Genomic DNA, 27270 nt, shown 5'->3' on the forward strand with positions numbered 1-27270 from the left:
TGGCCAAGTGCTCCTGCGGCAGCAGCAGCTCAAGATGGCCGAAATGGGAGGAGACGAAGGAAATGGGACCTGTTAGGCCCTCTGGCATCGTGATCCAGAGTCCTCTGAGTCCCAAGTGGAGGCTCTGGGGATGGACCAGAGGGCCCAACAGCACCTCCAATGGCCAGTAGGAAGGAAGTGACAAGTGGTTTCCGGGAAGTGGGGTAGAAATAGTGATTGGATAGTTCTGGCCTGTGAGAGCCCCTTTTGAGGCTCTGGCTTTTGGAACCTCAGGGTTAGGCCAGGGGAGCAGGTCTTGAAGGGTCTCCTGCAGGCAAACCCCTTTGCATTTGTGTGCTCCAGATCATTGCCACTGGGAATGGTGCCTTTTGCGCAGGCCTTCTGCTTCCTTCATCTCCTGTGGCCTTGCCTGTGTCTTCATGTTTTGTTCTCTCAGCGGCCAGCCCCTTGACGTGTGCTGTCTTGACTCTTGGCAGATACATTGAGGACTTGCTGAAGCTGAAGAGTCAGGCACGGAGCGAAGGGGCCGAGTTCATCACCTGGAATGACATCCAGTCGTGCGTTGACCGGGTGAACGTGGCAGTGCATGAAGAGCATGAGCGTAAGCGGCTCTTGGGGTGTGGAAGGCTCCCGGGGGGGGGCACCCTTGTTGCCCAGGCCTCCGTCCAAGCCCTATCAGGCCTAGTCGGTGGCTTGGGATCCGGAAGGCTTGCATTGGTCCTGTTGGTGCCATGACTGGGTGGGCAAGATTTCTTAGTGAGCCTGAGATCACTGGTGAAATCAAGGCGCCATTCTGGGAATGGATGTGAAGGCAGCAAAGCACAGAAGGGGATATTCAGAGGTGGAGTATGTCTTTTGCGTGGCCAATGGCTAGTTCAATTGGTGGCCACGCAAGGCAGTTTTCTAGCCCAGACTGTCATAGGTTCGTCAGGTGGTTGCCTTATCTATAAAAGTATCAGATCAACAGGAAGTTGTGGGCTGAAAATAACACAGTGCAACCCCAAACACTTGGGATGCTAACCAGGCAAGACAGCATGCCAGGATGTGCTGTCGAAAGTCTGGCCCATCTTGTCTTCCCTGTGCACTTGGCCTCTGTTAGGGTGAGGTCAGTGTCTCCCTTGAGGGAGGAGACGGTGCTCCTCCTCCTCAGGGGCAGGAGAATGGGAGGACCTCCTTCAGCCCGGGAACGTCAGCAAGGGTGAAGTGGGTCTCATCAGAGGGAGGCAGGTCCTCCAGGGTCCAGCATCTTTTGTGTTCCGCAGGTGCTTCCGTTGCTCTGAGGAACAAGATGCTAGAGGCCTTGTCAGGCTTTAGCTACCTTGAACTCAGCGATTCCAATTAGGGTTTTTATGGCTGGTGTACGGTTTTTACAACGTCTTCTGTAGCTCTATAAATTCATATTTAGGGCTAGTATATGACTTTTGTAATTTGTTTTATATTTTAATACTGCATGAAAGCCACCTTGGGAAAGTCGTTTCCCTAAAGGGTGGCATATAAGCCTTTAGAGGGAATAAACGGCAAAGTCAGCCCTCCCTGCCTGCTCCCCTCTGTGGGCTCTCCCAGTCAACCCTGGCTGCTCCCTCAGCCCTTTCAGTAAACTGGGGAGTGCTTTTCCCTTCCTCTCCTTGCCTCGTCCTCAGGTGCCTGGCCTAACAGTTGCAGTGTGTGGGCCAGCAGAGAGCAGGAGCAGAAGGCCTACCGGGGGGTGTGCCTCATGTGCCCCTAGAGATCCCCCTGCCTTCATCCTTCCTTTGTGTCCTGTTTGTTCCAGGGATCTTGGCAATCGGGCTCATCAATGAGGCTTTGGACGAAGGAGATGCGAGGAAGACCTTGCAGGCACTGCAGATTCCTGCAGCAAAGCTGGAGGGGGTCACCCCCAAAGTAGCACAGCATTACCAAGATGTGCTGCTCCGCACCAAGAGGGAGAAAGCTCAGGTGCGTCGTGCATCCCTCCCTGCGTCCAGGGGTGGGGAGGTTTTCACTGTCTGACTCCTCCGCTGGGAGTGTTCCACAGCCCCATACTTTAGCGGGGCCAGGCCAGATAACCTGGGCCGTCCTTCGACGCCCAGGGAGGATGGCAGTGATGCCTCTGTTGGCTCTCAGGGGCCTTTGAGTGGCCTCCTGTGTGTGCACTGTCAAGGTGTGCAACTTCTGCTGCAGCTTTGGGGTCCGCTTTGGCCCATCAATAAAATATTTGTATGGAATGTTGATGTTTATTAATAGCATTGCTTGTCCCCAACTCCCTTTATGTTCATGAGCTTCTGTTGAGTCTCGTTTGGCCCATCAGGAAAATTTCTGGTTCTCTGAGGGCAGGAGAGGCAGAGACCCGGCCAATCTCCTTCCACCCACTTAGAGCAAGGGGTAGCCAATATGGTCCCCTCAGGATACTGTTGGACTCCAACTTCCTTTGCCAGCAAGGCCGATGGTCAGGGATGATGGCAGGAGCTGCCACCATCCCTTTCGAAGAGAGTAGTTCACTCTTCACCAGTGCTTCATTTGAGGCAAGCTGGACTGGGTGCCATTTAGCTAAATGGATTTTAGTTTAAAACTGAGCCAGTCTGCAGGTGGAGGCAAAAGTTGCTTTGCACGCCAGTCATCTAGCATGTCAAAATTGGACTGGCTGAGACTGGAGTGGGCTGGGAAGATTGAGAGGCAAAGTAGGCCTTTTGCCCCTCCCCTCGGTATGACATCCTCTCTTCTGTTTGGCTTCAGTTTCTCTGCTGGGGATGAACCTTGCTTTGCTTTGCTTTCAGGAAACTCGGGATGAAACAGCTGTCCTCTGGCTGGATGAAATCCAGGGGGGTGTTCTCCAGTCAAACAGGGACACAGAGGAAGCCCAGCGCTGTGAGTCTCCCTGTCGTCTTTTCAGCGGGTTTTTTTTTGGGGGGGGGAGCTGCCAATCTCTGTTCCCATTTAAAGATGCAACCATGCCAGTGGAGTGGGAAGCAGGTTCTGTTTGTTTGGACACTGGCATTTCTCTTGGTTACACTTCCCAGAAGCCTGCTTCCTAATACCCAACTGGCATTAGGGTCATTTTAGCCCTAGGGATCAAGGATGTCTCTGTTTCGTCTCTTGGGAGGTTGCAAGTCTAAGTCAGTAGCCTGAGATCTCCTTGTAAAATGGCCAGTGTTCACTGTGGTGTTTAATAATAATAATAATAATAATTTATTATTTATACCCCGCCCATCTGGCTGGGCTTCCGCAGCCACTCTGGGCACCTTCCAACCAAATATTAAAATACAGTAATACATCAAACATTAAAAGCTTCCCTAAACAGGGCTGCCTTCAGATGTCTTCTAAAAGTTTGGTAGTTATTTTTCTCTTTGACATCTGGTGGGAGGGCATTCTACAGGGCGGGTGCCACTACCGAGAAGGCTCTCTGCCTGGTTTCCTGTAACTTGGCTTCTCGCAGCGAGGGAACCGCCAGAAGGCCCTCGGCGCTGGACCTCAGTGTCCGGGCAGAACGATGGAGGTGGAGACGTTTATTTTTGTGGTTGCTCAGACTCCCCTCCACCCTCTCCCTGCGTTTTGGCCCGTGTCTCTGCAGAGGTCGCAAGGGCTTCTCTTGCTTTTATCTCAGTTGCCGTAGGGATCCTGGCCATCAACGAGGCAGTGGACCAAGGAGATGTTGGGGTAACCCTGGGCTGCCTGCGTTCAGCTGACGTAGGGCTGTATGGCGTGACCCCAGAGTGTGCAGACACGTACCAGCAGGAGCTGGCGGAAGTCAAGAGGACGAAACTGGCAGCAGGTGAAGGCGGGGGCTGGAGAGGAATGGGGGCTGTGGTCTGCATGGGCCTGGACTGGCGGAGGGGAGAGGCTGTGTTGACAGCTAGGCTGTCTTTGGCCATCCAGGCCAGCTTTGCCTCCTCTCCCCGCTCTGCTCCTACCTGGCAGTGTCTGCACACATTGTACCACAGAGCCCCACGGTTCCTCCTCACGGAGGCAGAGAAAAAGGGCTTCTTTGTCCCCCTCCCCACGACATCCCATTTCTTCCAGGAGACAACGGCAGTGAGTGGGTGAAGCACTGGGTGAAGGGAGGCTACCATTATTACCATAACCTGAGGACCAAAGAAGGAAGCTGGGAAGAGCCCCAGGGAGGATTTGTGCCAAATAACACACAGCTCTCCCGGGAGGATATCCAGGTATGTTGAGCATGTGCCACCTCCTCTAGTCCTCAGCACCACCAAATCAGGGCCAAGTGCCTCTTGACCTGGTCAGTGCAAGGGAGGGGTGTCATCACAGGGTATCAGGTTTGTTTTGCCCCCTCTCAAGTGATCCTTGATTTCCTTTGCTCAGTCACTGACATGTGCAAGGCCCTTTATGACTTCAGGGGGCAGTTTGGGTGCTTCTGCTGCAAGATTTTTTCTCGCTATTTCTTTAAAACAGAACTATGATAGGAGTGGAGAAGTGGGACCCACTTCCTTGACTTGGCAGGAATACCACCTGCCATTTGGTTCTTCCCCTCCCTTCCAGCTGCTCATTATAAAAGCTATTACGTAACTTTAGCAATGGGTCTTAAGTTTGCTGCTTTCCCTCCTCCCTCCCAATCCCACTTTCCTTTTGTGCCAAGTCTATTAGATTGTAAGCCTGTGGGCACAGCCTGCTTTTCTAATCTTGGTACAATGCCTGGAAAATTGTAAGGTAGTAGCTATATGAGATAGTTGCAGCAAAAAGAATAGCCTCGTAGTACCTTAAACACTAAGAAATGTATTATGGCATAAACTTCAGGTGCTTCATTATTATTATTATTATTATTATTATTATTATTAATTATTAATTAATAATAATAATAATGGTTTACGTTCCAGATAAAAACCATAAAATACAATTATATCAGCAAAATATTAAAATGACACTAAAACCTGGTAGTACCCCTACACAAGGGACGCGGGAGGCGCTGTGGGTTAAACCACAGAGCCTAGGACTTGCCGATCAGAAGGTTGGTGGTTCGAATCCCTGCGACGGGGTGAGTTCCCATTGCTCGGTCCGTACTCCTGCCAACCTAGCAGTTCGAAAGCACATCAAAGTGCAAGTAGATAAGTAGGTACCGCTCTGGCGGGAAGGTAAACGGTGTTTCCGTGCGCTGCTCTGGTTCGCCAGAAGCGGCTTAGTCATGCTGGCCACATGATCCAGAAGCTGTACGCCGGCTCCCTTGGCCAATAAAGCGAGATGAGTGTCGCAACCCCAGAGTCGGTCACGACTGGACCTAATAGTCAGGGGTTCCTTTACCTTTTAGTACCCCTACACAGTGGCAAAAGGGCAGCAAAGGCAAAGTAAAGGTCCCTGAAGGTAGAGTGAATAAGCACTCCCTGAGGTGATGCAGGGAGCACCTGACAGCCCATCAGAGGCAGCAACTCCTTCCACCATGAAGGCCGTTCTCTTGGGTCACCCTGAATTGAGGGACCTGCCTCTGGGGCAGGGATGGGTATTGGTTGCCTTTTGGCCAGGTGCTGAGTGCAGCCTTTTTCCTCCCCCCCCCCCCGCTGCCTTTCCCCGGGCCAATGGGGATCTAGAGCTCCATCTCTGCTGTCACCGCCGCGTACAACCGAGAGCAGCTCTGGCTGGCCAACGAGAACCTGATTACCAGGCTGCAGGCCTGTTGCCGCGGCTACCTTGTCCGCCAGGAGTTCAGTGGCCGGATGCGTTTCTTGAAGAAGCAAGTTCCTGCCATCACCTGCATCCAGGTACAGGGGGAACTGGTGGTGGGAGGGCAGGGAGAACTTGGGGAGAGAAACCAAAGAGCTGCTGGGGGTGGGCATTGAGGGTGGGGAACTCTGGGTCAGGGATGTGTAATGTGGCTGGTGTGTGGCGGTACCCACTTGGCAAAGCTTCCTTTGGTCTGTTGGCTGGGCTTCTTCAAGGTGCCCACAGTCAACCCTTTTGTTCTCATTCTGTTGTTTGCGGTTGCTGGCTGGGGATACCATATTCCGCAGGCTGTACCTCACGGCTGTGGAGAATTTGAGGAGCCCAGTTCTGGTGCCAGAGTGATGGGCAGCTAAGCAAAGGGCCATGCAGCCCCACTAAGTCCCTGCTTCTTTCGCCCCAACCAAGTCATGCAAGAGAACAGTCCAGCATTGGCTTGGAAGAGTTTCTTGGTCTTTCCTGCTGGGGTAGGGGAGTGAGCTTGTTTAAGCTTTAAGCTCCCCCGGGGGATTTGTTGCAAGGGTGGTGGATATTTTGGTTCCTTGTTTTCAAATCTGGGTGAGAGAGGCTTTTTGGAGAGAGCTGGCCATGTTGCTGAAAGCCCAGATCCTGTTTGCTGCTCATTATGGTGCCACACCATCAGAGTCCCTCGTTTTGAGGTGGTTTGGCTTTTAATAGAGGCTGCTTTTGGTCCAGCAGCTGAGCAAAGAGAAGCAGTGGCTGTCCCCAGCTGTGATCAGTTGTGGGGTGCAGACTGGAGGGAAGTGGGGGGGTGTAGAAGCATACAGGAGATGTTGCAGTCAGGCAAAGGAGGCCTCTAACCTGGTGTTGGGTTTGGTTTCAGTCTCAGTGGCGTGGCTACAAGCAGCGAAAGGCCTATCAAGACCGCCTGAAGTACTTGGAGGCCCACAAGGACGAAGCGGTGAAGGTAATTATCTTTCTAGGTCAGGCACTTTGGAATTGGAGCTCACCCCACCCCACCCCTACTCTGTCTTTCCAGGATGGCTGGTCTTAACCCCTTATACATATTTATGCTTGACAACAATTTCCCACACTCTTTTAGATGTGGCGGCCATTTTATGTTAGGCCATGCCTCGAAGCAGCCATTTTGTAACCAGCACCCACAAAATTCCCGTGTGCCCACTAGCCCCAAAGAGTTGGCAACCTCTGCTTTCAGACAGACCTGATATGAGATCCTCTGGCCCATGGGTCTCATCCAGCCTTCTGGGCCTTTCCACCAAGCCCCAAGCCATGCCCCCTCCTCTTTGGCTGTGCTTGCTTCGCTTCCCCACCCTCTCACAAGAGGCCAGCAATATTCCCATCTCTCTTCCGGAAAAAGGCCGGCAGTGGTTGTCTGCCCTGATCCCCTTTTGCCTGATCTTCTTCTACTTGCTTTGCCTCTCTCAGTTAACCTCTCACTCTCCCCCACCCCCCGCAAAAAAAAGGAAAGGAAAAGAAGGTCCTGTTCCTCTTTCGGCCATCTGCTTCCCTCTTCCTCACTGCCATGGTGCCTGCAGGCAAAACAAAAACAACATCCCCTCCGTAGGGCCAAGCACTACCCAGGCCGACTCCTTCCCAAATGTGTCCACAGTAACCTCCTAGCAAATGACTAGGCCACCTGCTCTGAAGCCTCCTTTCCCACCTCACACCCATGCAAGGCGTCTCTTGGTGCATGATGTGCTTCAGCCAAGATTGGAAAGCTCAGCCATGGATTGTCACCTTACCTGGCAATGTAAGGAGAGCAAAGGAGGGGGCTTCATCTGACCCATGTGCAACCAGGATGAGGATACAAAGCCAGGGGCTCCACCTACCCTTCTCTACCAGAAAGCAGGAGGTCCCAGAGCCCCCATTCTCCCTCCTCTCCCCCCCCCCCACTCAGCTTAGTGCAAGACCCATTTTCAATTTTTTCCATCTTCCACAGATTCAAGCCATGACCAGGATGTACCAGGCCCGGAAACGGTACCGAGGTCGGCTGCAGTACTTCCGGGATCATGTAAGTGCATTACAGGTGGGGCACCTGGGATTGCTGGATTCCCTCCCATCAGCCCTGGTGACCAGCAGGGCCAATGGATGGTGGTGATGTCAGTCATGATGATGATCGTGGAGGTTGCAGTGCAGTGACATCCAGGGGTGGAGGGGCGTAGATGAAAGCACAGGATGGCAAAGGGCTTGCTTTTGTCTCTTGGCTAGATCAATGACATTGTGAAGATCCAGGCTTTCATCCGTGCCAATAAAGCTCGCGATGACTACAAGACGCTGAGTGAGTATTGCCAGGAAGGGAGGCCCACGCAGCTAGTCATGTCCTGAAACTGCCCAAGGAGGGACTGTTGTGGCAAGCAGGAAGGCTGCCATTTTTCATTGGTTTCCTACAATCCAGTTGTCCCACAGGGGACATAAGGGGACAAAGCCACTCAGTGGAAGCTGATGGACCACCTTTTTCTCTCTAACTGGCATTGTGAGGTAACCATGGCAATATTTGGCCCTGGCTATTTTGGTCATGGAAGTGGGTTTGGCATGTGACCTCGCCAAAGCTTATTAAGAAGTGGATTGCTTCACTTGCCTGTCCTGTTTCTGCTGAGAGCCTGCCTTGGCTCCTTGGACCTCCCCACTCCCTCCCTCCCCTTCAACACGGGGCAAAATGGAGGGGTTTGGGTTCTTTCCTTTCAGTCTGTCTGCTTCTTATGTACACAAGAAAGAGCGATTCTCTCATGAAAATAAATGAAAGGCCTGCTCCTTTTGTGCCATCAGCATTTGTCACCATTCCTTGGCTGGCGTCTTTCCCTCCACAGTCAATGCTGAAGACCCCCCGATGGCGGTTGTCCGGAAGTTTGTGCACTTGCTGGATCAGAGCGATCAAGATTTCCAAGAGGAACTGGACGTGATGAAGCTGCGTGAGGAGGTCGTGACCTTGATCCGCTCCAATCAGCAGCTGGAGAATGACCTCAACCTCATGGACATAAAAATTGGCTTGCTGGTGAAGAACAAAATCACGCTGCAGGTATAGTCCCCGCTGTCTGGGAGGGGAGCAACCCCCCTTGCCAAGTTCTCCTCAAGCAACAAGGACACAGTTGTGTATGGCGGGTTCTGAAGGTGTTTGTTAGCAGCCACTGAAGGTGTTTGTTAGAGCTCATAAAGCAACAGTTTCCCTCTCGTCAATAATTTCCCTGCCAGACCAGATCAATTATCCGTCAGTTGTCCTATGGCTGATGAGAAAGATGGCCACATCCACATAATGTGACGGTCGGGGGTAGCCTGTGTCTCTGAATATGGTGGGTTGTGTATCTGCGAAGATAAGAGGCCCCGAACAATTCAAGGGATATCCAAATCCCCCAATTCGGCTATTGCCTTATGTAGATTTGGTAAGCATCTTTGTTCTTTTTCTGTCCCAATATTTCCATTTCAGTGATTGATAGATCTACTGATACTGCTCAGCAGGTAAGGAAAACTTGGATTTGAGGGCCAGAAGGGTGCTAGCCAGTATTTCCAAGTCTGCCAAAGTCTACTCTTGGATCAAATGTTCATTCTCGTGGCCAACCCCGACCTCCCACCTGGAGAGTCAGCGGCAGGAGACGAGGCCAGGGTCCCAGGGAAAGGATGGGTTGCTAAGCACAGGCTCTGAGTTCCCCTCTGCCCTTCCCTCCTCGTTGCAGGATGTCGTGTCTCACAGCAAGAAGCTTACCAAGAAGAATAAGGAGCAGCTCTCGGACATGATGATGTTGAACAAGCAAAGGGGAGGCTTGAAGGCTCTGAGCAAAGAGAAGCGGGAGAAGCTGGAGGCCTATCAGCACCTCTTCTACTTGCTGCAGGTGAGGAGAGAGGAAGAGCTGTAGCGGGAAGTGACCCTTTGTCTTCTCTCCTTCTCTTCTCTCTGTGAACTGCTCTCCATGATCCCCTCCTTGTTTCGCTGCAGACTAACCCCACTTACCTGGCTAAGCTGATTTTCCAAATGCCCCAGAACAAATCCACAAAATTCATGGACTCTGTCATCTTCACGCTGTACAACTACGCCTCCAATCAGCGGGAGGAGTACCTGTTGCTGCGCCTCTTCAAGACTGCACTGCAGGAGGAGATCAAGTACGTGGGTCGGGAGCCTTTAACTCTCAGGGGCTGCCTGGGGAGTAAAGACAGCTGTTAGGCTACACCTGTTCACCGCGCTTTGGGCTCTCATTTTTTTAGTAGAAGTGCAGCCCTTGGCTACCATGGGGAGTTGTGGAGCCCAGATACCTGTCACAGAGGGCAGCTTTCTTTGGGCTTCTGGTTCCTGCTGTCACTTTGGCTCCCAAGTTGGAAGGCCAGGCATGAGTTTGCCATGTGGTCAGCAGTAAATGCTCACATGTGGTTGTAAGGGGAGGAGCAATGAAGCTATTTAAACTATTAAATTGAAATACTCAGAAAGAAAAAAATTGCTTTCCCCCTGACTTTGCATTCTCAGTTATAGTGGTGTGGGGGGCCCTTTCACATTGGAATAAGTGCACCACCCTGAGATTTTGTGATGAAGGGTAGTATATAAATTGGCTATAGATAGATAGACAGAGGTACTTGTGCTTCCCTCTTGGTGGGAGGCTGGCCGGCCATTGACTAATAGGAGAGACAGGGAGGAAACTCCTCCTGGTTGAAGGTTCTGAAGCAACCTGCAAACAAAAGCTGGATCTGAAAACCTGAGGATGACAACAACAACAACAACAACAGGAATGTATGAAAGAGAAGTATGAAAATTGGAAGGCCACCCTCTGGGCTTGGGTACCAGCATCTTCTGCTGGGAAAGTAAGCTGGTTTTCATCCACATGTGTTTCCAGCAAGCCTTTCTCGCCTTCTTCCAGATCAAAGGTGGATCAGCTGCAAGAGATTGTGACGGGAAACCCCACAGTGATCAAGATGGTGGTGAGCTTCAACCGTGGTGCTCGTGGACAGAACACCTTGAGGCAGATCCTGGCACCGGTTGTGAAGGAGATCATGGAGGACAAATCTCTCAATATTAAAACTGATCCAGTGGACATCTACAAGTCCTGGGTCAACCAGATGGAGTCGCAGACCGGAGAAGCCAGGTATGAGGGGCTGTTCATGCTCACAGGAGGTGCCAAGAAGAGTCTGGACATTTTTCAGGGGAGAGAAAGAGAAGCCCGGGTTGGGTGGGTCATGCCCTGAATCAGCACACATCCTCATTTGGATTTTCACGTTTTGTGGCGGCTTGTATCTGAAAAGTTCCTTTCCCCCCTCAAAAGTTTTAAAAATAGATTCCATTCACTGATACGTAAGATTAAATATTTAGACTTGGAGGCCTCACAGTCATGGCCTTAGGAAAGGTCATGTAGTCATTCCAGGGCACAAAGGTGAGCTGAACCTGGCAAAAGGTTTAGAGCCATTAAAAAAAACACCATGTTCTCAATAAAGAGTGATATAGAAAGCTGCTTCCTTCATTCCTCCCTTCTGCTTTGGGGGCATTTATCAAGGGTCAGATGGTCATAGGAGAGGAATGTCGGCAAAGACCTCAAAACCCAAAGCTCCTGCTGGACCCCTTATGTCCCCCCCTTGCCCTCTGGGCTACCTGCCACCCACCATCCTTTGGGAAGGATGATTGGGACAGAAGACTCCCTTAGAGCCCATACCTGTGGGCCTTTCTCTCTCCCCACCCCCCACCTCAAATAGGGCTGATCTGTCACCAGGTGCCCCCTGGGCAGGATCCAGATGGCTGTTTATGCACATGTGCTGTTTGTTGTGTCTGTCCAGCATAAGCTGGAGGGCTAAGAGGGGGATGCAAGCGGCAGCACCCTCCAGCCGACACTTCCCACCACTCACCTGCCTATGGCTTTCCCTTGACAGTAAGCTGCCTTACGACGTCACTCCGGAGCAAGCCCTGGCCCACGAGGAGGTCAAGACGCGCCTGGATGCCTCCATCAAGAACATGCGGGCCATCACCGACAAGTTTCTGCTGGCCATCATCGGCTCCCTGGAGAAAATCCCGTGAGTGTCCCCAGCTGCCCCTCGGGCAGATGCAGGCGGAGGAGGGTCCTTCTAAGCTTCTCTCCGCCTCTTTCCTCATTCCCGGCCTTGTTCTCCCTCTACAGCTACGGCATGCGCTTCATTGCCAAGGTCTTGAAAGATTCACTACACGAAAAATTTCCTGACGCCAGTGAGGATGATCTGCTGAAGGTGAGGAAGCAGGGTTTCTCAAACGCGCGCACACGCACACGCACACACACACACTCGCTTCGCGCTCTCTTGGTCAGACCAGCTGTCAATCAGATTTGCAGCTCCAGCAACCTAGGTGAGCATGGAGGTGGGGGCTGCTTTGAGAGCAGAGGGGGTGGACTCGCTGCTTCTACTGCATCTCTCTCTCTATCTATCTATCTATCTATCTATCTATCTATCTCTGCTGGGCTTCTTCCTTCTCTCTAAAGAGCTGCAGCCAGTGGTCACACTTGGTCTCAGCAGCAGCCTGTGCCACTTTCCTTTTTTTAAAAAAAGAGAGCTTTTCAGGTAGACAAATAAACTTTTCTTCAAAAAATGTTTTTCAAAAGAGCAAGGATGTCTCTCTGGTAGATGGTCAGTGGCACTCTCTTCTCATATAACTTTAAAGCCCGAGAGAACGCACGAGGATGGCCTTTTCGTTCAGTGGGTCTGCCCTGTTTTGGGGACTGTCGTGACCTGTGCCTGGCAGTTTCTCTCAAAGATAAAGAGCCATCTTGTGCCTTCTTCTAAAAAAGAGACCTGAATGCTGTTGTTTTCTTCTTCTCTTCTAGTTCTGTGCTTTCCCACACTGAAGCATCGAATCTAGGCTTTCTCTGCAGGTGAATTCCTTTTTTAAAGCATGCCTTTAGGTGGGAAGCAGGCGGAGGAGCTTGCAGCGGCCACAGGGTAGCAGCAAAAAGTCAGGATGGAAGTGCACAATTCAGGGTGGGGGGAGCTGCTAGAGCAGCCAAAGAGCTGAAACCATTCAACTTTTTCATTAAAGTGGCCTGTGAACTCCTGGCTTCTCCGTATCTCTGGGGAAAGAGCTGGGAGCCCTTAGCCCATGGATCACTGCCTATTCCCCATAGTCCAGCAGTGAAAACGTCCTAGCCTGTGGCTTTCTTTGGCTACTGCCTTTTGAGGCTGTTGGGGAGGCAAGATTATAGCTCCAAGGCACTTCCGTGGGAGCCAACCCTCCCTCCCTTTCTTTCCTGGCGTGTCTCCAACCAGACAAATGGCACCTGCTTAATGTAGCCACCCAGTGGAGCTGAGAAGTGATCTGCCCCGGGGCGTCTGTGCTGGATGTTCCGTTTGCCAAGTCCTTGCCTTGTTTCTGGCTCTTCCTGGCTTTTTCCGCATCTCAGCTGCATTTCCCAACGTGGCTAATTCTCTTCCGAAGTGAGGAAAACAGCAGCTGCCTGCCTGCCTGCTCCCAAATGCCTGCGGCTTCCTTTCCTTTCTAAAGCCCTATTGCCTCCCCTCTGCCTCTTTGTGCAACTGAGCAGGTTGGCGGTGGGGGACAGAATTGGTGAAAGTGGCTTCCTCCAGACAAGGTGAGGTCACAAAGGACTCTTTCCCTAGATTGTAGGCAACCTTCTGTACTATCGCTACATGAACCCGGCCATTGTGGCTCCAGATGCCTTTGACATCATTGATCTGTCAGCTGGAGGACAGCTGACGACAGACCAACGGCGAAACCTCGGCTCCATTGCAAAAATGTTGCAGCATGCAGCATCCAACAAGATGTTCCTGGGGGACAATGCGCACCTAGGCATCATCAACGAGTACCTTTCTCAGTCCTACCAGAAATTCAGGTAAAGTAGAGTGACAATGACTTTCAGCAAGGAATGATGGGGCCAATGACAGTGAATTATTCAGAAGAGATAGGAAGGAGGAGATCTGTTTCTCTGGTGGAGAGGGACACATTTCCTTGTAAAGTCCCCCTTGTAAAGTGCCTCCTTCTGACATGGCACAGACATGGCTGACTGGCGTAAATTCACAGTCCAACCTTGCTTGGGAATTTCTCCTGAAATACACCCTTGTATATAGGTAGCCACAACACCAGATTCCCCAAAAGTTCTGTCACCTGGGGAAGTAAGGTTCCTTTCTGAGAATTGGGCACGCAGAAATATTTTTAGCAGGGGAGACTCACTTGAGAACAAGTTTAGTTTTATCTTTTCTTTCACCAAATAGGGTGGGTGAGTGTGCTTCGTGGTCAAACTTAAAAGCCAAGGTTGTTGTGACTCCAGTTCCCATCATCCAGTGTGTTGCATTCCAGTTTTAAAGGATGCTGCTTGGGACTGCTCACCATAGTGACTTATGTGAAGTGTTATAATCTCCCCAGATGAGAATCTCCTGGTGGAGGACAAATATGGTGCTTGTGAAGACCTATTTGGCCAAAATGGGGCAGAAAAGCATTACCAGCTGGGTTGGGGGTGGCAGGGGTGGGACTTTCCAGATTAGATTAACTCTCTTTTGCCTTTCTGAAGGCGTTTTTTCCAGGCTGCTTGTGAAGTCCCAGAGCTGCAAGAGAAGTTCAATGTTGATGAATATTCAGACTTGGTGACCCTCACGAAGCCAGTGATCTATATTTCCATTGGAGAAATAATAAACACACACACTGTAAGATTCTTTTGCATCTAGGACCGTTATGGTGTAGACTTTATTCTCTTGGTATAAATAAAAAAAGTTTTTCTGAAGAATACCAGAAACTAGACAGAAACATCACAAACATCACAAGCACAAATTATTATTATTCATCCTGTACTGTAGTGGTTCTCAACCTTCCTAATGCCACGACCCTTTAATACAGTTCCTCATGTTGTGGTGACCCCCAACCATAAAATTGTTTTTGTTGCTACTCCATAACTCTAATTTTGCTACTGTTATGAATTGTAATGTAAATATCTGATATGCAGGATGTATTTTCATTGTTACAAATTGAACATAATTAAAGCATAGTGATTAATCACAAAACAATATGTAATTATATATTGTGAAATATTTATTTCCAATTACAAATAAATGAAATTTTGCCTTGAAGCATGGTGTAGCATGGGTAACCTGGTCTTAGGCAACCCCTGTGAAAGGGTTGTTCAACCCTCAAAGGGGTCGCGACCCACAGGTTGAGAACCGCTGCTGTATTGTGTTTTAACTATTTCTTGTTGGGAACTGCCCAGGGTGTCTGGGGCAACCCAGTCAAATGGGAGGCATATAAATAATAAATTGTTATAATATCATTATTATTATTATCAGCTCACTGCCTAATCTTTGTTACTCACAAACTAGCTGCTTTTGGACCATCAAGATGCCATCGCTCCTGAGCACAATGACCCTATTCATGAGCTTCTGGATGACCTGGGGGAGGTGTCCACCATTGAATCTCTGATAGGTGAGCTTTTTTTCTGATTTAGTAATGAGAAACATAGTTCAAGTGTATGGATTGAGTGCTAAAACACTAGCCACAAACAATCCAGAAGCAGGGCTAAGATGTCTCTCCACCAGCCTTACTCCTGCCTGCATATTGAGGCCTCTGTAGCCAAAGCTATGCAGACACAATGTCAACATTGCTGTTCCTAAGGTGATTAAATAGTGTCCTCCAGGTAAGAGACACAGCTGGCACCCAGGAACACACACATTTAAAATCGCTTACTTAAAAAATGAGTTTTCACAGGGGAAGAGACTAAATGAGCGAAGCAAACAACCACACTCTTTTCCTGTGCTCCGCTTTTCTCCAAGGAGAGGGATCTGGCAGCGTGAATGATCCAGCCAGTAAAGAGATGCTGGCCAAGACAGAAGTTTCACTCACACTGACTAACAAATTTGATGTTCCTGGGGACGAGAACGCAGAGATGGATGCCAAGACAATTCTGCTGAAGTAAGTAGGGGCCATGACAGCCCCTGAACCTTTCTCACTTTCACATCCAAGGCACCTGGGGCTGTCCCATTTCACCAAAGCATTTGCCCAGGCTTCAAGAAAAGGCTGACTGGCTGGAGGGAGCCAAAGGCTTATCAGTGAGCTTCATGGCCTGCATCTCTCCACTCTGAATCCCCTACACAGTTCTCTAGGTAAAACACAAAAGATGGCAACATCCAGAAATAACAGAAGTATTCAGGGAAGTGAAATGACTAAAAATGTTTCTTGCTCTCAGTATGTTGGGTTCCACCATTTGATGATCATGTATCAAAGAGGAGGCAGAGGGAGCGAGAGCCCTCAAAAGGATGGCAAAGTTGTCCCAAGGTTCTGATCATCCACCACAGATTATTAGCAGCCATTTGAGGTGTACAGAAGTCCGCATCTCTTTGTACATGTTTGCTACATGTTGATACGTAGCAACTGCTGCAATATTCAGCAGCACACTGGACTTTTATTAAGGATTACTTGAAATTCCTGTGTCCACAAAACCTGTGTTCAGAAACTAGGGGTGTAGTGATAGTGTTGCCATCATGCTCAGTGTGTGAACTCCCAGGAGGAAATTGATTAACAGCTTTCTGAATAAGGAATGCAAACTTTTGATGCACTCCAGAATAATTCATACACATACTTACTAAATATCAGGGCTGCTGGGGTACATTCCTCATTCCTGATGTGTCAGTTCAGACTTCTTGTTTTCTTTGCCCAGTTCTCCTTGGAAAGATCCCTTTCTCAAGGGACTCTTTATCCAGGCAGACTGCTGGAGAGCTTAGAATCTTATGAACAGACTTCTGAGGCCCGTGGTGAAGACAGCAGGCAGGACTTGCAGCTAGTGGCAGGGCTAACCCACTTGTAATTCTCCTTAATGCTGAGGAACCCTAGATTAGGCAACTTGCTTCCCTTAGCCAATCATAAGGAACCAGTGGGACTGTACTGGAGAAGGCACTCCTTCAAGTCACCTGGTCCCAAGCTGTTTCAGAGGTTTTGGACATCATAACCAGAACCTTAAACCCAGCCCAGGGGCTAATTGGCAGCCAGTGCAACTCCTTCAGGAGACATGAAATAAGCATTCCATGTGGCACCCCAGTGAGTGGTGTGGGCCTCCTTTTGCAGTAGCTACAACCCCTGCACAAGCCTTGCATAGAGTGCATTACAGTAACCCAGCCTTCAGGTTCACAGTTCATAAATCACAGTGGCAAGGCTATGTGTAAGAACATCTGCAGCTTTCTGTGCTACTGAGATGTGAGTTGTCAAGGGTGGGTGTTTCTGTGATTTCCTTCCTCTTTTGAGTATCTCCCTGATGGTGCATATTTGGCAGAAGAGACAACAGGCACTTGCTCAGTGATGGCACGTTGATTCTTCCTTTCCTTTTGCTTTTCAGCACAAAGCGCTTAATTGTGGATGTGATCCGCTTCCAGCCAGGAGAGACACTGACTGAGATCCTGGAAACTCCAGCCAGTGCTGAACAGGTAATGGGGAGGAGGTGTAGTCATGTTGGAGCAGACGCCAAAGTCTTCCTGTCTCCAAGAGTGTGTCGCAGGCCAGGGGGAACGGCAGTCTGTGACTGACTGTCCAAAGAAGAGAAGGGCTCAAGCAAGTGGCCTCTGGTTGTGTATGTTGGGGTGGCGGGACAGGAATGTGTGTACCAGGACAGACCAGTTGCAACAGCCTTTCTGACACCCCAATCCCCACCCAGGAAGCCGAACACCAGAGAGCCATGCAGAGGCGAGCCATTCGGGATGCCAAAACTCCTGACAAGATGAAGAAATCCAAAGCGGTCAAGGAGGACAGCAACCTGAGCCTTCAAGAAAAGAAGGAAAAGATAAAATCGGCCCTGAAGAAGCTGACTGAACTGGGGACAGTGAACCCCAAGAACAGATACCAGGATCTGATCAATGATGTGGCCAAGGTAGGCAGCATCCAGGGAAACTGAGCTAACAGCCAGTGGGCTTGTGCTGGCAGGTGCATATAAAGGCAACTGGGGATGGGGGTGGCTACTCAATGCACATGTGCACACACACTTGGAATGTCTTGGGTGGGGATGAGTTAGAAGGTAAGCCTGTTTCCCCCCTCTCCCCTCCAAACTCTAGGACATTCGAAATCAGCGGCGCTATCGCCAAAGGAGAAAAGCAGAGCTGGTGAAGTTGCAGCAGACCCACAACGCCCTCACCTCCAAGGCGACTTTTTACGAGGAGCAGGTGGATTACTACAAGAGCTATATCAAAACGTGCCTGGATAACTTGGCCAGCAAGGGCAAGTGAGTGGCAGCCCCCGGAGGCGTGGGGTTGTGTGGGTGTACCCTGGGTCATTGGGAAACCTCCTGACATGAAAACAAAAAATGGAGAGGGGGAATTGCCAGGTGATGAGAGAAGAAAAATGGTGACTTGACAAAGAGCATAAGAGCAAGGGGGGTTAGCTCTCAAAGAGCTGCTTGCAGGAAGAGCAGGAGTCAGGGGGAGTTATTTCCACCCCCAGGTGTATTGGTGGCCCTTGGGGAGGGAGAGGCAAAAACTCAGTGCCTTGGGTCAAGTCTTTGTCAGCCTCAATGCTTGTCAAGTCAGAACTCAAATCCTACAAATGGGAGAATGCCTCTCAGTGAGGTGCCCGTCCCTCTTTTCCTCAGGGTTTCCAAAAAACCACGGGAGATGAAGGGAAAGAAGAGCAAAAAGATCTCCCTGAAATACACGGCAGCCCGGCTCCATGAAAAGGGAGTCCTGTTGGAAATTGAAGATCTGCAAGCCAGTCAGTGAGTATGTCATTTATCACAGCAGCATGCACAGAGGCAAGTCTCACCCAGTCAGCAGCATTCTGGGATAAAATTGGAAATGAACATTTTCATGGATTAGGGTGTTTGTATGTAAATATTTGCTAGGAGTGTGCATCCAAGTAGGGCTCCTAGGAAGGGCTTTCGGCATGTCAGAGGCAAAGTGGGAGCTGTAGAAGACCTCTGAAGCACTTCATGGTGCTTCTGTGGACTAGACATCAAAAACAGTGCTTGCTTGCAAGTGTCTTATAAAACTGAAAGTAATCTCTAAGCTCACCCAGACATGGCAATGCCAGAATGGAATGATGGGGTAAGGGAGAAGAAGGAAATAGTCCAGAGGTCTGCAACCTTTAAGACAAAAAGAGCCACTTGGACTGAAGAAAAAAAAACTGGGAGCCGCAAAACTATTGCGACATTTAAAACAGTGGGGAGTGTCGGGGCACACAATGCGCCTCCTCCCCTCGCTAGTATCCGCCCCGGAGCTGCGGCAAAGGTGTAAAAGAGCCACATGCGGCTCCGGAGCCGCGGGTTGCTGACCCCTGAAATAGTCCGTTGTGACTGACAGGTCAAGTAAGGGACTCATTTTACCTAGAAATACAATTGCTTTCAGTTCTTCCAATCTGAAATCCACACTGAAGCTCTCTAGTGCAAGTACTTAATTCCTATCCAATAATCCTTTATTCTTCACTTCAACTCCTAATGGCACATTAAAACAATAAGCAAATTTTTTTTTGTCCCCAAACTGTATAGATTCAAAAATGTGATATTTGAAATTAGCCCAACGGAAGAAGTCGGAGACTTTGAGGTAAAAGCAAAGTTCATGGGTGTACAGATGGAGACGTTCATTCTACATTATCAGGTATGGATCTTGATGTTATCTGTACAGTCCACCCTTATACTGAGTTTGCATCGGGGGATTTCGTTCAGGATCTCCAAACTGTGATGGGGAAGCAGAGGACAATATTAGATACTGAACAAAAAATCATGATGACCTATTCTCCTGGACTGGATTCCAGGTTTATCTAAATTAGATTAAGGAGCACACTTCTTCAAAGGAAGCAGAAAGTGAAAGCTGGGGAACTAATTGAAAAAATGTTGGCCCATCTTCTCCAGAATGAGTCATGCAGGGAATGGCTCTGCTTGTGTGTTTAGACTCTGAGGGGAGGGATCCAGTGGGCCCTAGGTGACGCTTGAGTTGGATTGTATAATAATAATAATATCCAGCTGCAGACCTTAATGAAAAGTGTATTTAAATGTGCTAGCAGTTTTACATAAATAGATGGATTTTAAAAATGACTCTCCACTCCTCTCCCCCCCCCCGGGTTGGTGGTGGTGGGGAGGTTTATTGCCTGTTTGCACCAGATGATGCAGCAAAATGCCTTTTCACACACCCACCCACACACCCCAGTGCAGGTGGACATTGCAAAACAGTTTGGGAATAGGCTTCTGTTTGATCAGGAGACGGTGTCTTCCAGACTTGTTCCTGGAGGGCACAGAAGCCTCCTTGCCATCCTCCATGCCTGCCATGCCCAATGCCAGAGCGGTAGCGTTTATTTGTTTTTTTAAAAAATAGTTCATTCCTCCTCTTTTCCCTCTTGGCCTAATTAGTGAGCAAGGAGATCTCCAGCAGTGATTCTAAGGAATAGTCCTATTATCAATTGTTGATCCTAGATTGGAGTAAGAGTTTAGTTGTTATATTCATCTTTTTTGCCTAATTTGGTTCTTAGAACTTTTTTAATGTGCTGAACTAATCTTAGGGAAGCATATGGGGGAGCAAAGTGGACAGTGCAAATGCATATAACTTGCATAGGAAAAATAACTCCTAAAGCTTAATCTATTCACTGCCAACTTATTCTCCATTTAGCCTGCTGTCAGAAAGTATGCAAGCATCAAGCAGTTGGGGTATAATTGCTGGGGCATAACATGGCTTGCTGTTCCCTTTCCATCTGCTGCCAAACACAACATTCACAGTCCTTCATGTGTGCTCCATCCTCATTTCTTGGAAATGAGTTGAAGAGTTGGTGCAGAGGCATTTCCAGAATAATTTATTTCAGTAAAATGGCATGTGCACATTCTTACATGGGAAAATCACATTTCCCCCCCCCCCTTATTTGGCAGCATTAAAGAAAAACGTGCACTTAAATTACTGAAAACAAAATTAGAATGTCCAACAGGGATGGCATCCATGCTTTCACCAGTGAGGAAATCAGTTTTGGAGAAGTATCAATGCATGGAATAAGGTTCCTTCCCACCCTATGCAAAACAGAGAACCCTTCACTATAGCAGCTTGATATCTTCCCCTTCCGCTAAGCATCACAAAAAGATGATGGCATGTGCTACTTGAGAAATGACTGCTAGGTATGATTTTTCCCATCTCCGAGGTCCAAACTGGGCAAGATGTATGAACGCTATAGGCCAAGCCTCTGTACGCTGACCAGGTGTGTCCTAGGAGCCACAGCTAAGAATTTATTCTCTCTCTCTCCCCTCCCCTCCTCTGGCTCCCACAGGATCTGTTGCAGCTCCAGTATGAAGGTGTGGCTGTCATGAAGTTGTTTGACCGAGCAAAAGTGAATGTCAATCTCCTCATTTTTCTCCTAAACAAGAAGTTCTATGGGAAGTAACTCTTGTTACTTGGAAGTTTGTGGAAAAGGAGCTTTGAATTTCTTTCTGTGAGCTGCTTCACCCACCAGTGGCTCCCAAAACGAGCAGCTCTCTTCCCACATTGCCAACCTCGGCTGGCTCCAGATCTTTGCACCCATCCTGACGTATGGCTGCACCGCCTCCTGCATATTGTTTCCCATGTACTCAACACCCAGAATTAAACCATTATTAGCCTGAGTGGTTTGTTTGTTGTCTTTGGGGGTGTTTAGTCCAAGTCTTGGACTTTCCCTCCTCTTCTACCCCCACAATCTATTGTAGTGTAGTTTGATATTCCTATAGCATTATGGCGGCTACTAAGTTGACCAAACCACCAAGACAGCAGCTGGAGGCACTTCTGCTCTGGCCGTGGGCCATCTCATGTGATCAAGTAGGTGGTTCTTGGTAGGAAGGCAAGATGGGCAATTTTGAGCCTTGTCAAGGTGGATAAACAGATCTGGCCTATGGAGCAGCAGTCTCCGTGCCCAGTGTCCCGCTGAAATGAATGAAAGCGGCGGCAGAAATCAAGTACGTTAAGTTTCTTGCCTTAGCAGCCTAGTAGAAACCATCAGAAATATATCATAAAGCAGTGGAGGGGCCTGCTGAATTAATAGGAGTAAAAAAAAGCATAGGGGGCTAGTTCTGCTTGAAGTTTTCTTCATAGTGTATGCCTGCAACACTGACTGGTCATTTGTAATGTTCCTTTGGGATAAATCCTGTATTGGGTCCCTCCGCCTATACTGTGGTCGCTGTGCACTTTTGTTAAATAAAATTCTAAGGACTGGAATTTATTGGATGGATCCTCTTCTGGCCCAAGACACCACACAGTACATAAGACTGCTGCCCTCACTTGCAGCATTCTCTGTTACGAAGCAATAAGACACAAAGCTCAAAAAGGCTGCCACAACTTCAACTTGCCTTCACTCCAAAAGAGAGTCCTGAGTTGGCAGCAGAGGCTCCTACCAGATACCGGCCTGCTGAAAAGACTGTCCTATATTTAACAGTTTCTGCTCTTCCCTGTGGGGTACAGAAGAGGGATAGGAAGCCTGTGACTTTCCATATGCTTCTTGTTCAATCCCAGCTCCCTTCAGGTCCAGTTAGCGTGGCCTATGCTGAAAGATGGAAGCTATACTCCAGCCTCATCTGAGGGGTCACAGGTTCCATAACCCAAGTACAATCACACAATGTGGATTAAATTCTAATTGCTTGAAAACCCCAAATGCTGAGCAAGTTGTCCAGGGGGATTTTTCCTTAGAGGGAGTCATTCCATGTTCCCGTGTCTCCACGCAGGTGCCAATCAGCCTTTGAAACAACAGTAAGAGCTGGCTTTTCTGTCACAACTGCCTGAGTGGCATGGTTATCATCTCTGTTTCCATCTAGAATACAAGAAGATAACTACTTTATACCAAGCTCAGACCATGGATCCCATAAGCCAGCTACAGCTTTCCCACCCAATCAAGAACCAAGGACTGGGATGAATTCAGAAGGATGCTCTGTCATTTCCCCTACCCTGAACCTGGCTTTTCCCCACCTCAAGCCCTTTCAACACTTCACCCACCTTGAAGCCTAAGTTATAAGCTATACATGTTATGTTGTTGAAGGAGTAAAAACAAGTTAAAGTTAAAGACTGCCTCTATTTCATTCTCCCCTCCCCTCCACTGCCAATGTTTGGGCCTGCCAAGTTCAACAAGACTTATTCCCAAATAAGAGTTAACTAAGATTGCCAATTCAGTGGTACCTCGGGTTAAGAACTTAATTCATTCTGGAGGTCCGTTCTTAACCTGAAACTGTTCTTAACCTGAGGTACCACTTTAGCTAATGGGGCCTCCCGCCGCCGCCGTGCGATTTTTGTTCTCATCCTGAAGCAAAGTTCTAACCCGAGGTACTATTTCTGGGTTAGCAGAGTCTGTAACCTGAAGCGTCTGTAACCTGAGGTACCACTGTATCAGTGTTGTGTGGGAGGAGGAAATAATTTTGCTCAACTTACTCAGGCTTGTTTCATACGAAATTCCATGTTGAGTAAGTAAATCTGTAAGCCTCTTCAGATCTTTAGAAAGTTCTTTGTACTCCTAGAAAATAAGAGGGCAATGGTTATCCACAAATACAAGTAACAATTTAACATAAAAGTTCAAAAATTACAAAATGCCCAAATAGAGAAGCCATGAAAACAAAAGCAAAGCAGATGCCCTTTACGTCATCAAGATAATGATTATGTCTGGGAGAGCCACTCTAATAGCAGGCTTGAAATCCAGTTGGGGCCTTGCCACTCTTTACCCGCATCCATAGCACTTTTAAGCACTGGGCAACGTTCACTGGGCTATTCATTCCAGCAACTTCTAACACACCTCCCACTCAGTCTATGCCTATTTTTTTAATAGACCAAGTCACTGAAACAGCACAGGAAGGAGGATGCAGAATGATAAACAACGGCTGCAGTGCACCAGCCTAGCATCTCAGGCACCAATTTCTGTACCTTATTGCACTTTTCCAGTGAATCAAATTCCAGGTGTTGAGGCTTTGTTTTCTTTCCCTCACTCACTTTCTCTCCAGTTAATTTTAAAAAGCCTGCTTCTTCAAATATCTCTTTCAACCATTTCTTGTATCCCTAGAAAACAAAATATCAAATAAAGCCTTATTTTTACCCTCCCAATTGCTATTTGCTTTTCTACCTGTTTTCCAGGAGCCTGGCCTCAGAACTGGGAGCCAGCATGTCAGCACTGGGCAGCTGGATTTTAATGACTCTTGGGTAAAATACATTTATGAAAATCAAGTATTCCATTTGAAATCCACGTATTTCCTGAACACATGCACACTCAAGTAGTTACTCTAATAACTAAATTTTGGTTTACAATTAAGTAGCAACTTTGCACAACTTGAATATAGCAAAACATCTGCAACATGCTACCCATCAGACTTTTAGGTTACTTTTCTTTTTTGCTTTTATACTGCCTTCCAGAGGTTGAAACTATGATTTTCTTGTATTCCTCCCCCTTTTGTAGATTTTTACTGGCAAGCTAATATTTTTAAATTGTTTCTGTAGTTACTGTTTATTTCCGTTATTAAAAAGCCTTGAAATACTATATGAAAAAGCGTTTATAAAAAACCAAATCTGTTTCCCAAGATAAGACAAAACAAACCACCCTGAAAAAGCATTTTCCCTCAAAAAGCTTCAATAGTGCCAGGTATATTAAATGTCTATCTGCCAGTCCAGGACTTTTTCCAGTCCATTATTAGAATCATCCTCCAATACACTTGATAGATTACCAATATTCACTTTTAAGAGGTTAGAAGTACAGGCTAAAGGATCAGCTATATATTAATTTAAATTATTTAAAACCAAGTTGTTTTTAAAGAGAGAATCTATAAAACAAATCAATTTTGAGGGGAAACTATGTCATTGCTTTATTCCACCCCACCCACTGTGCTATATACAAACTGCAAGGTTAAATACGGAAGCGGTACCTTAAAGCCTTTCCTCTGAGCAGCCTTCACACCCTAATTAGGGAACAGCGAGGGCAAGACTTTGGATGCAGCAGCACTGAATGAAGGCCTAAGCTGAGCTGAGCTGGGCCTGGAGTGTGCCTGGAAGGGAGGCTCCCTGTGATAGCTGCGTGTGCCTCTCAGGGTTCCACAGAAGCAAGGTAGGACAGAGATGTAACAAAGAAAAGAAGCAAACCTGTTTTGTGATTAGCTCAGAATAAAGCAACTGTTCCACTTCATCCCACTTCCTCCGGAGGGTTTCAGGCAAAGCTGGATAGACTGTAAAGAGAAAAGAAAAATCAGTGCACCACCCTTTGGAAGGTTTCAGTCCACCATCTTGATTCAAAATGGCATACAACAGTATCTAAACATAGACAGAAACCTCCCCTTTCTTTAAGGAATCATACAAAATTTCATTACAGTATTTTAAGAGTACAAATATATAGTAGATGAAAATGAAAATGACCATCATCATCACTGTAGCAGCAAAATTGAAAATCTGGCCAGAGAAAGCACATCTCAGAAATCAAAGGAAGCATCATGAGGCTCCATCACTCTTTGCTTATCTCTGCATCACAAAAGTGGAACCTTGGTGATGGGGACTCTGGTGAAAGGGCCCTTTGCAGTAGAAGCTGGCATCACTGCAGTGTCTCCTGGCACTCACCCAGAAATGGAGGTATTTAACCTACCTAAGAGAGAATGTGGGTGGCAAACTAGTGGAGTTTCAAATGTAAGAGAATAAACACAAGTGCTTGGTTCAGACACGTGAGCCAGTTTGTTGTTCTTTCCACAGACAAGAAGAACCTGAAAAGCAGAGAAGTGAGAACAAGTGAAAAAAAGCCATTGCTGGCTTCATATTAAGTCAAATCCCATTTTACTCTGCTGGAATAGTCAGTGAGCATCAAGCACTGTCATGAGATTTAACAGCACCAAGTAGTCCTGTTTCTTCCCAAACACAAAATCAGATTGTTAGGAGAAACTTACAGTATTACCTGAGTGTTTTGTAAAGAAAAATGTCTCAGATACCATTCCTTGGCTGTGAAATAGCCCAATGCACAAATTCTTCTGCGGTGCAAAGCCTGTCTGCTCCTCTCCCCTTTTTACAAGTGTTGTGATGAAAGCAAGGAACACTTTGAAAGTTTGTAGATGGCCAAAATGTATTTTTGTTCTTTAGTACATCTAACTGCTTACCTTTGTTTGCCGGTTCCTGGTTTCACATGAATCTCCATCTCTCATCCACATACCAACAAATGTATTGTTTTCAATTTCCCATTCATGCCAGATTCTAGAAGGAAAGTAAACAGGTTAAAAAAAAAAATCTGTTTTTTAAAAGAACCTCAAAGGGAAAAGTGGAATTTGATGCCATCAATCATGGTAGCAGTAGTTAATGGCCTTTTCTATAAACTGGTGCTGACAGTCTACTCTGACATGCAGCCTGCAGGGTTCTGTTTTGTCCGTCAGGCTATGAAGCATCTGTTCCCCAGAAACAAAAGTGTCAATCTAACATGGCAGTTAAGCAGCTAGGCGACTGCAGGATAAGTAATACCCAGTCACTTAATTTATTTCATGAAAGCACCAGCTTAAGACTAATACAGGCACAGTAAGGGCACTGTGTGCTAGGACTTTAGCCCTGTAATAACTTATCCTGCAGTTCTGAAGGTTTGAATCCTTGGGGTAGCAAAACTGTAGAAACCTAGTTTTCAGCTTTATACTAGCACGGGCCACAAATGTGAGTGAATTTGAAGGTGCTGCTTTTAACTCTCCTGTTAAACCAGACAGTTTTTTGATCCTAGAATACTAGCTTTTAAATAGTCATTAACAAACAAAATATTGGAACAAATGTCAGAATCTGCTTACCCGAGAATTCCACTGTAGGCATTCCACCGGAAAGTCTGCTCATGCTGGGTGACATTATGGAAGGGGCAGAACTCATACTTGTACCTAAATATTGAAAGCATTTTGAATGTTTGTCTTTTATTACAATGTACAGAGTTTCACTATTTGACACCCCAACGAGATACTCACATGGATTCGACATAACTGAAGCACTTGCCCGCCAGCCTAAAAAGATGTGCCGGTCCTAGGAAAGAAACAAGGAGGCTCGCTCATAAAGGCCGCCCATAGGCAACAGGGAGAGGAAGGTGGCAGATCCTCTTCAAAGGGCTCGCCTGTCTCCCTCTGGAGCTCTGGCCGTGGAGCCCTGTGGAGCCCTGCGGCTCTTGCCTGCCTTGGCACCTGCCCTGCCCCAGCCCAGCCACTTACCCGCCACAGGCGAAGGGGACACTTTGGGCTGGAGGCGGTTTGACGGAGGCAGGAAGGGGTTGTTGAGCCTGGTGGGGAAGGAAGCAAGGAGAGGAAGAGAAGCCCTCAGGGGCGCTCATGGTGGGGGGCGCCCACTTGGGGGACAGGGCGGGGAAAGGCCTCAAGCGCTCACCCGAAGCTGTTGGGCTCCTCCACGACTTTCATCTTCCCGCCAGCGGCCAGTTCTGGAAGAGAGAGGGGAGCATAACTGTCAACCTTCCCTTTTTTGCGGGATTTTCCCTTATTCCAGCGCCGTTTCCCGTTGCTATCCTGGATTGTCAGATATCCCGTAGGCTGTCCCCGGGACAGGTGAGACTGCTGATCCCTTATTTTCGAGGCTGCTCATCCCTTATTTTCAAATCTGAAAGTTGACAGCTGTGGAGGGGAGCGTGAGTAGGGGCGGTGAGAGGGGTTGGGGGCTGGGGGGGCGCCTCCCTACCTCCCATCAGAGGGAGCAGCAGCAGCAGCAGCAACGCCGTCGCGCCCATCCCGACCCTCGTCCCTTCCTCCTCCAGCTTCCTCCTTGCACCGCCGGCAGAGGCCGCTATCTTCGGTCTCCGGCGAGACCCGGAAGTGCCTGCAG

At 48.2% G+C, this 27270-nt stretch overlaps 2 protein-coding genes across 2 annotated transcripts in view; one reads left to right on the plus strand and one right to left on the minus strand.

Moving 5' to 3' along the window:
• IQGAP1 (IQ motif containing GTPase activating protein 1) overlaps window positions 1–21107 on the plus strand; it is a 46960-nt gene extending 25853 nt beyond the window's left edge. Inside the window, exons 14-38 of the mRNA XM_083587166.1 lie at window positions 477–601; window positions 1772–1935; window positions 2754–2844; window positions 3581–3748; window positions 3997–4142; window positions 5514–5684; window positions 6488–6571; window positions 7565–7636; window positions 7834–7903; window positions 8433–8641; window positions 9294–9449; window positions 9554–9717; window positions 10464–10688; window positions 11464–11604; window positions 11709–11793; window positions 13174–13406; window positions 14082–14214; window positions 14881–14983; window positions 15331–15469; window positions 16887–16974; window positions 17202–17414; window positions 17596–17762; window positions 18129–18251; window positions 19020–19128; window positions 20777–21107. Of these exons, the coding sequence (XP_083443292.1) occupies window positions 477–601; window positions 1772–1935; window positions 2754–2844; window positions 3581–3748; window positions 3997–4142; window positions 5514–5684; window positions 6488–6571; window positions 7565–7636; window positions 7834–7903; window positions 8433–8641; window positions 9294–9449; window positions 9554–9717; window positions 10464–10688; window positions 11464–11604; window positions 11709–11793; window positions 13174–13406; window positions 14082–14214; window positions 14881–14983; window positions 15331–15469; window positions 16887–16974; window positions 17202–17414; window positions 17596–17762; window positions 18129–18251; window positions 19020–19128; window positions 20777–20890 (3493 nt within the window). The 3' untranslated portion in view covers window positions 20891–21107. The remainder of the gene's footprint in view (window positions 1–476; window positions 602–1771; window positions 1936–2753; window positions 2845–3580; window positions 3749–3996; window positions 4143–5513; window positions 5685–6487; window positions 6572–7564; window positions 7637–7833; window positions 7904–8432; window positions 8642–9293; window positions 9450–9553; window positions 9718–10463; window positions 10689–11463; window positions 11605–11708; window positions 11794–13173; window positions 13407–14081; window positions 14215–14880; window positions 14984–15330; window positions 15470–16886; window positions 16975–17201; window positions 17415–17595; window positions 17763–18128; window positions 18252–19019; window positions 19129–20776) is intronic.
• Window positions 20298–27268, minus strand: GNPTG (N-acetylglucosamine-1-phosphate transferase subunit gamma). Its single transcript, XM_083587187.1, has 11 exons — window positions 27127–27268; window positions 26821–26872; window positions 26649–26716; window positions 26412–26466; window positions 26244–26327; window positions 25578–25671; window positions 25076–25190; window positions 24583–24665; window positions 23380–23511; window positions 22894–22975; window positions 20298–22282 (listed from the first exon to the last, which is right to left on the minus strand). Exons 1-11 carry the CDS (start codon window positions 27173–27175, stop codon window positions 22158–22160), a joined length of 939 nt encoding a protein of 312 aa, XP_083443313.1. The 5' UTR covers window positions 27176–27268; the 3' UTR covers window positions 20298–22157.
• Between the last annotated feature and the right edge of the window lie 2 nt (window positions 27269–27270).

Source organism: Podarcis filfolensis (genome assembly GCF_964270895.1).
Source record: "Podarcis filfolensis genome assembly, chromosome: 14".
NCBI lineage: Eukaryota > Metazoa > Chordata > Lepidosauria > Squamata > Lacertidae > Podarcis > Podarcis filfolensis.

Coding starts and splice junctions, on each gene's coding strand:
- GNPTG (XM_083587187.1), bottom strand. CDS start 27,175: ATGGGCGCGACGGCGTTGCTGCTGCTGCTGCTGCTCCCTCTGATGGGA. Junction 26,328..26,411: donor TTCAGTTATGTCGAATCCAT/GTGAGTATCTCG, acceptor TTCAATATTTAG/GTACAAGTATGAGTTCTGCC. Junction 22,976..23,379: donor CACTGGAAAAGTGCAATAAG/GTACAGAAATTG, acceptor CTTATTTTCTAG/GAGTACAAAGAACTTTCTAA.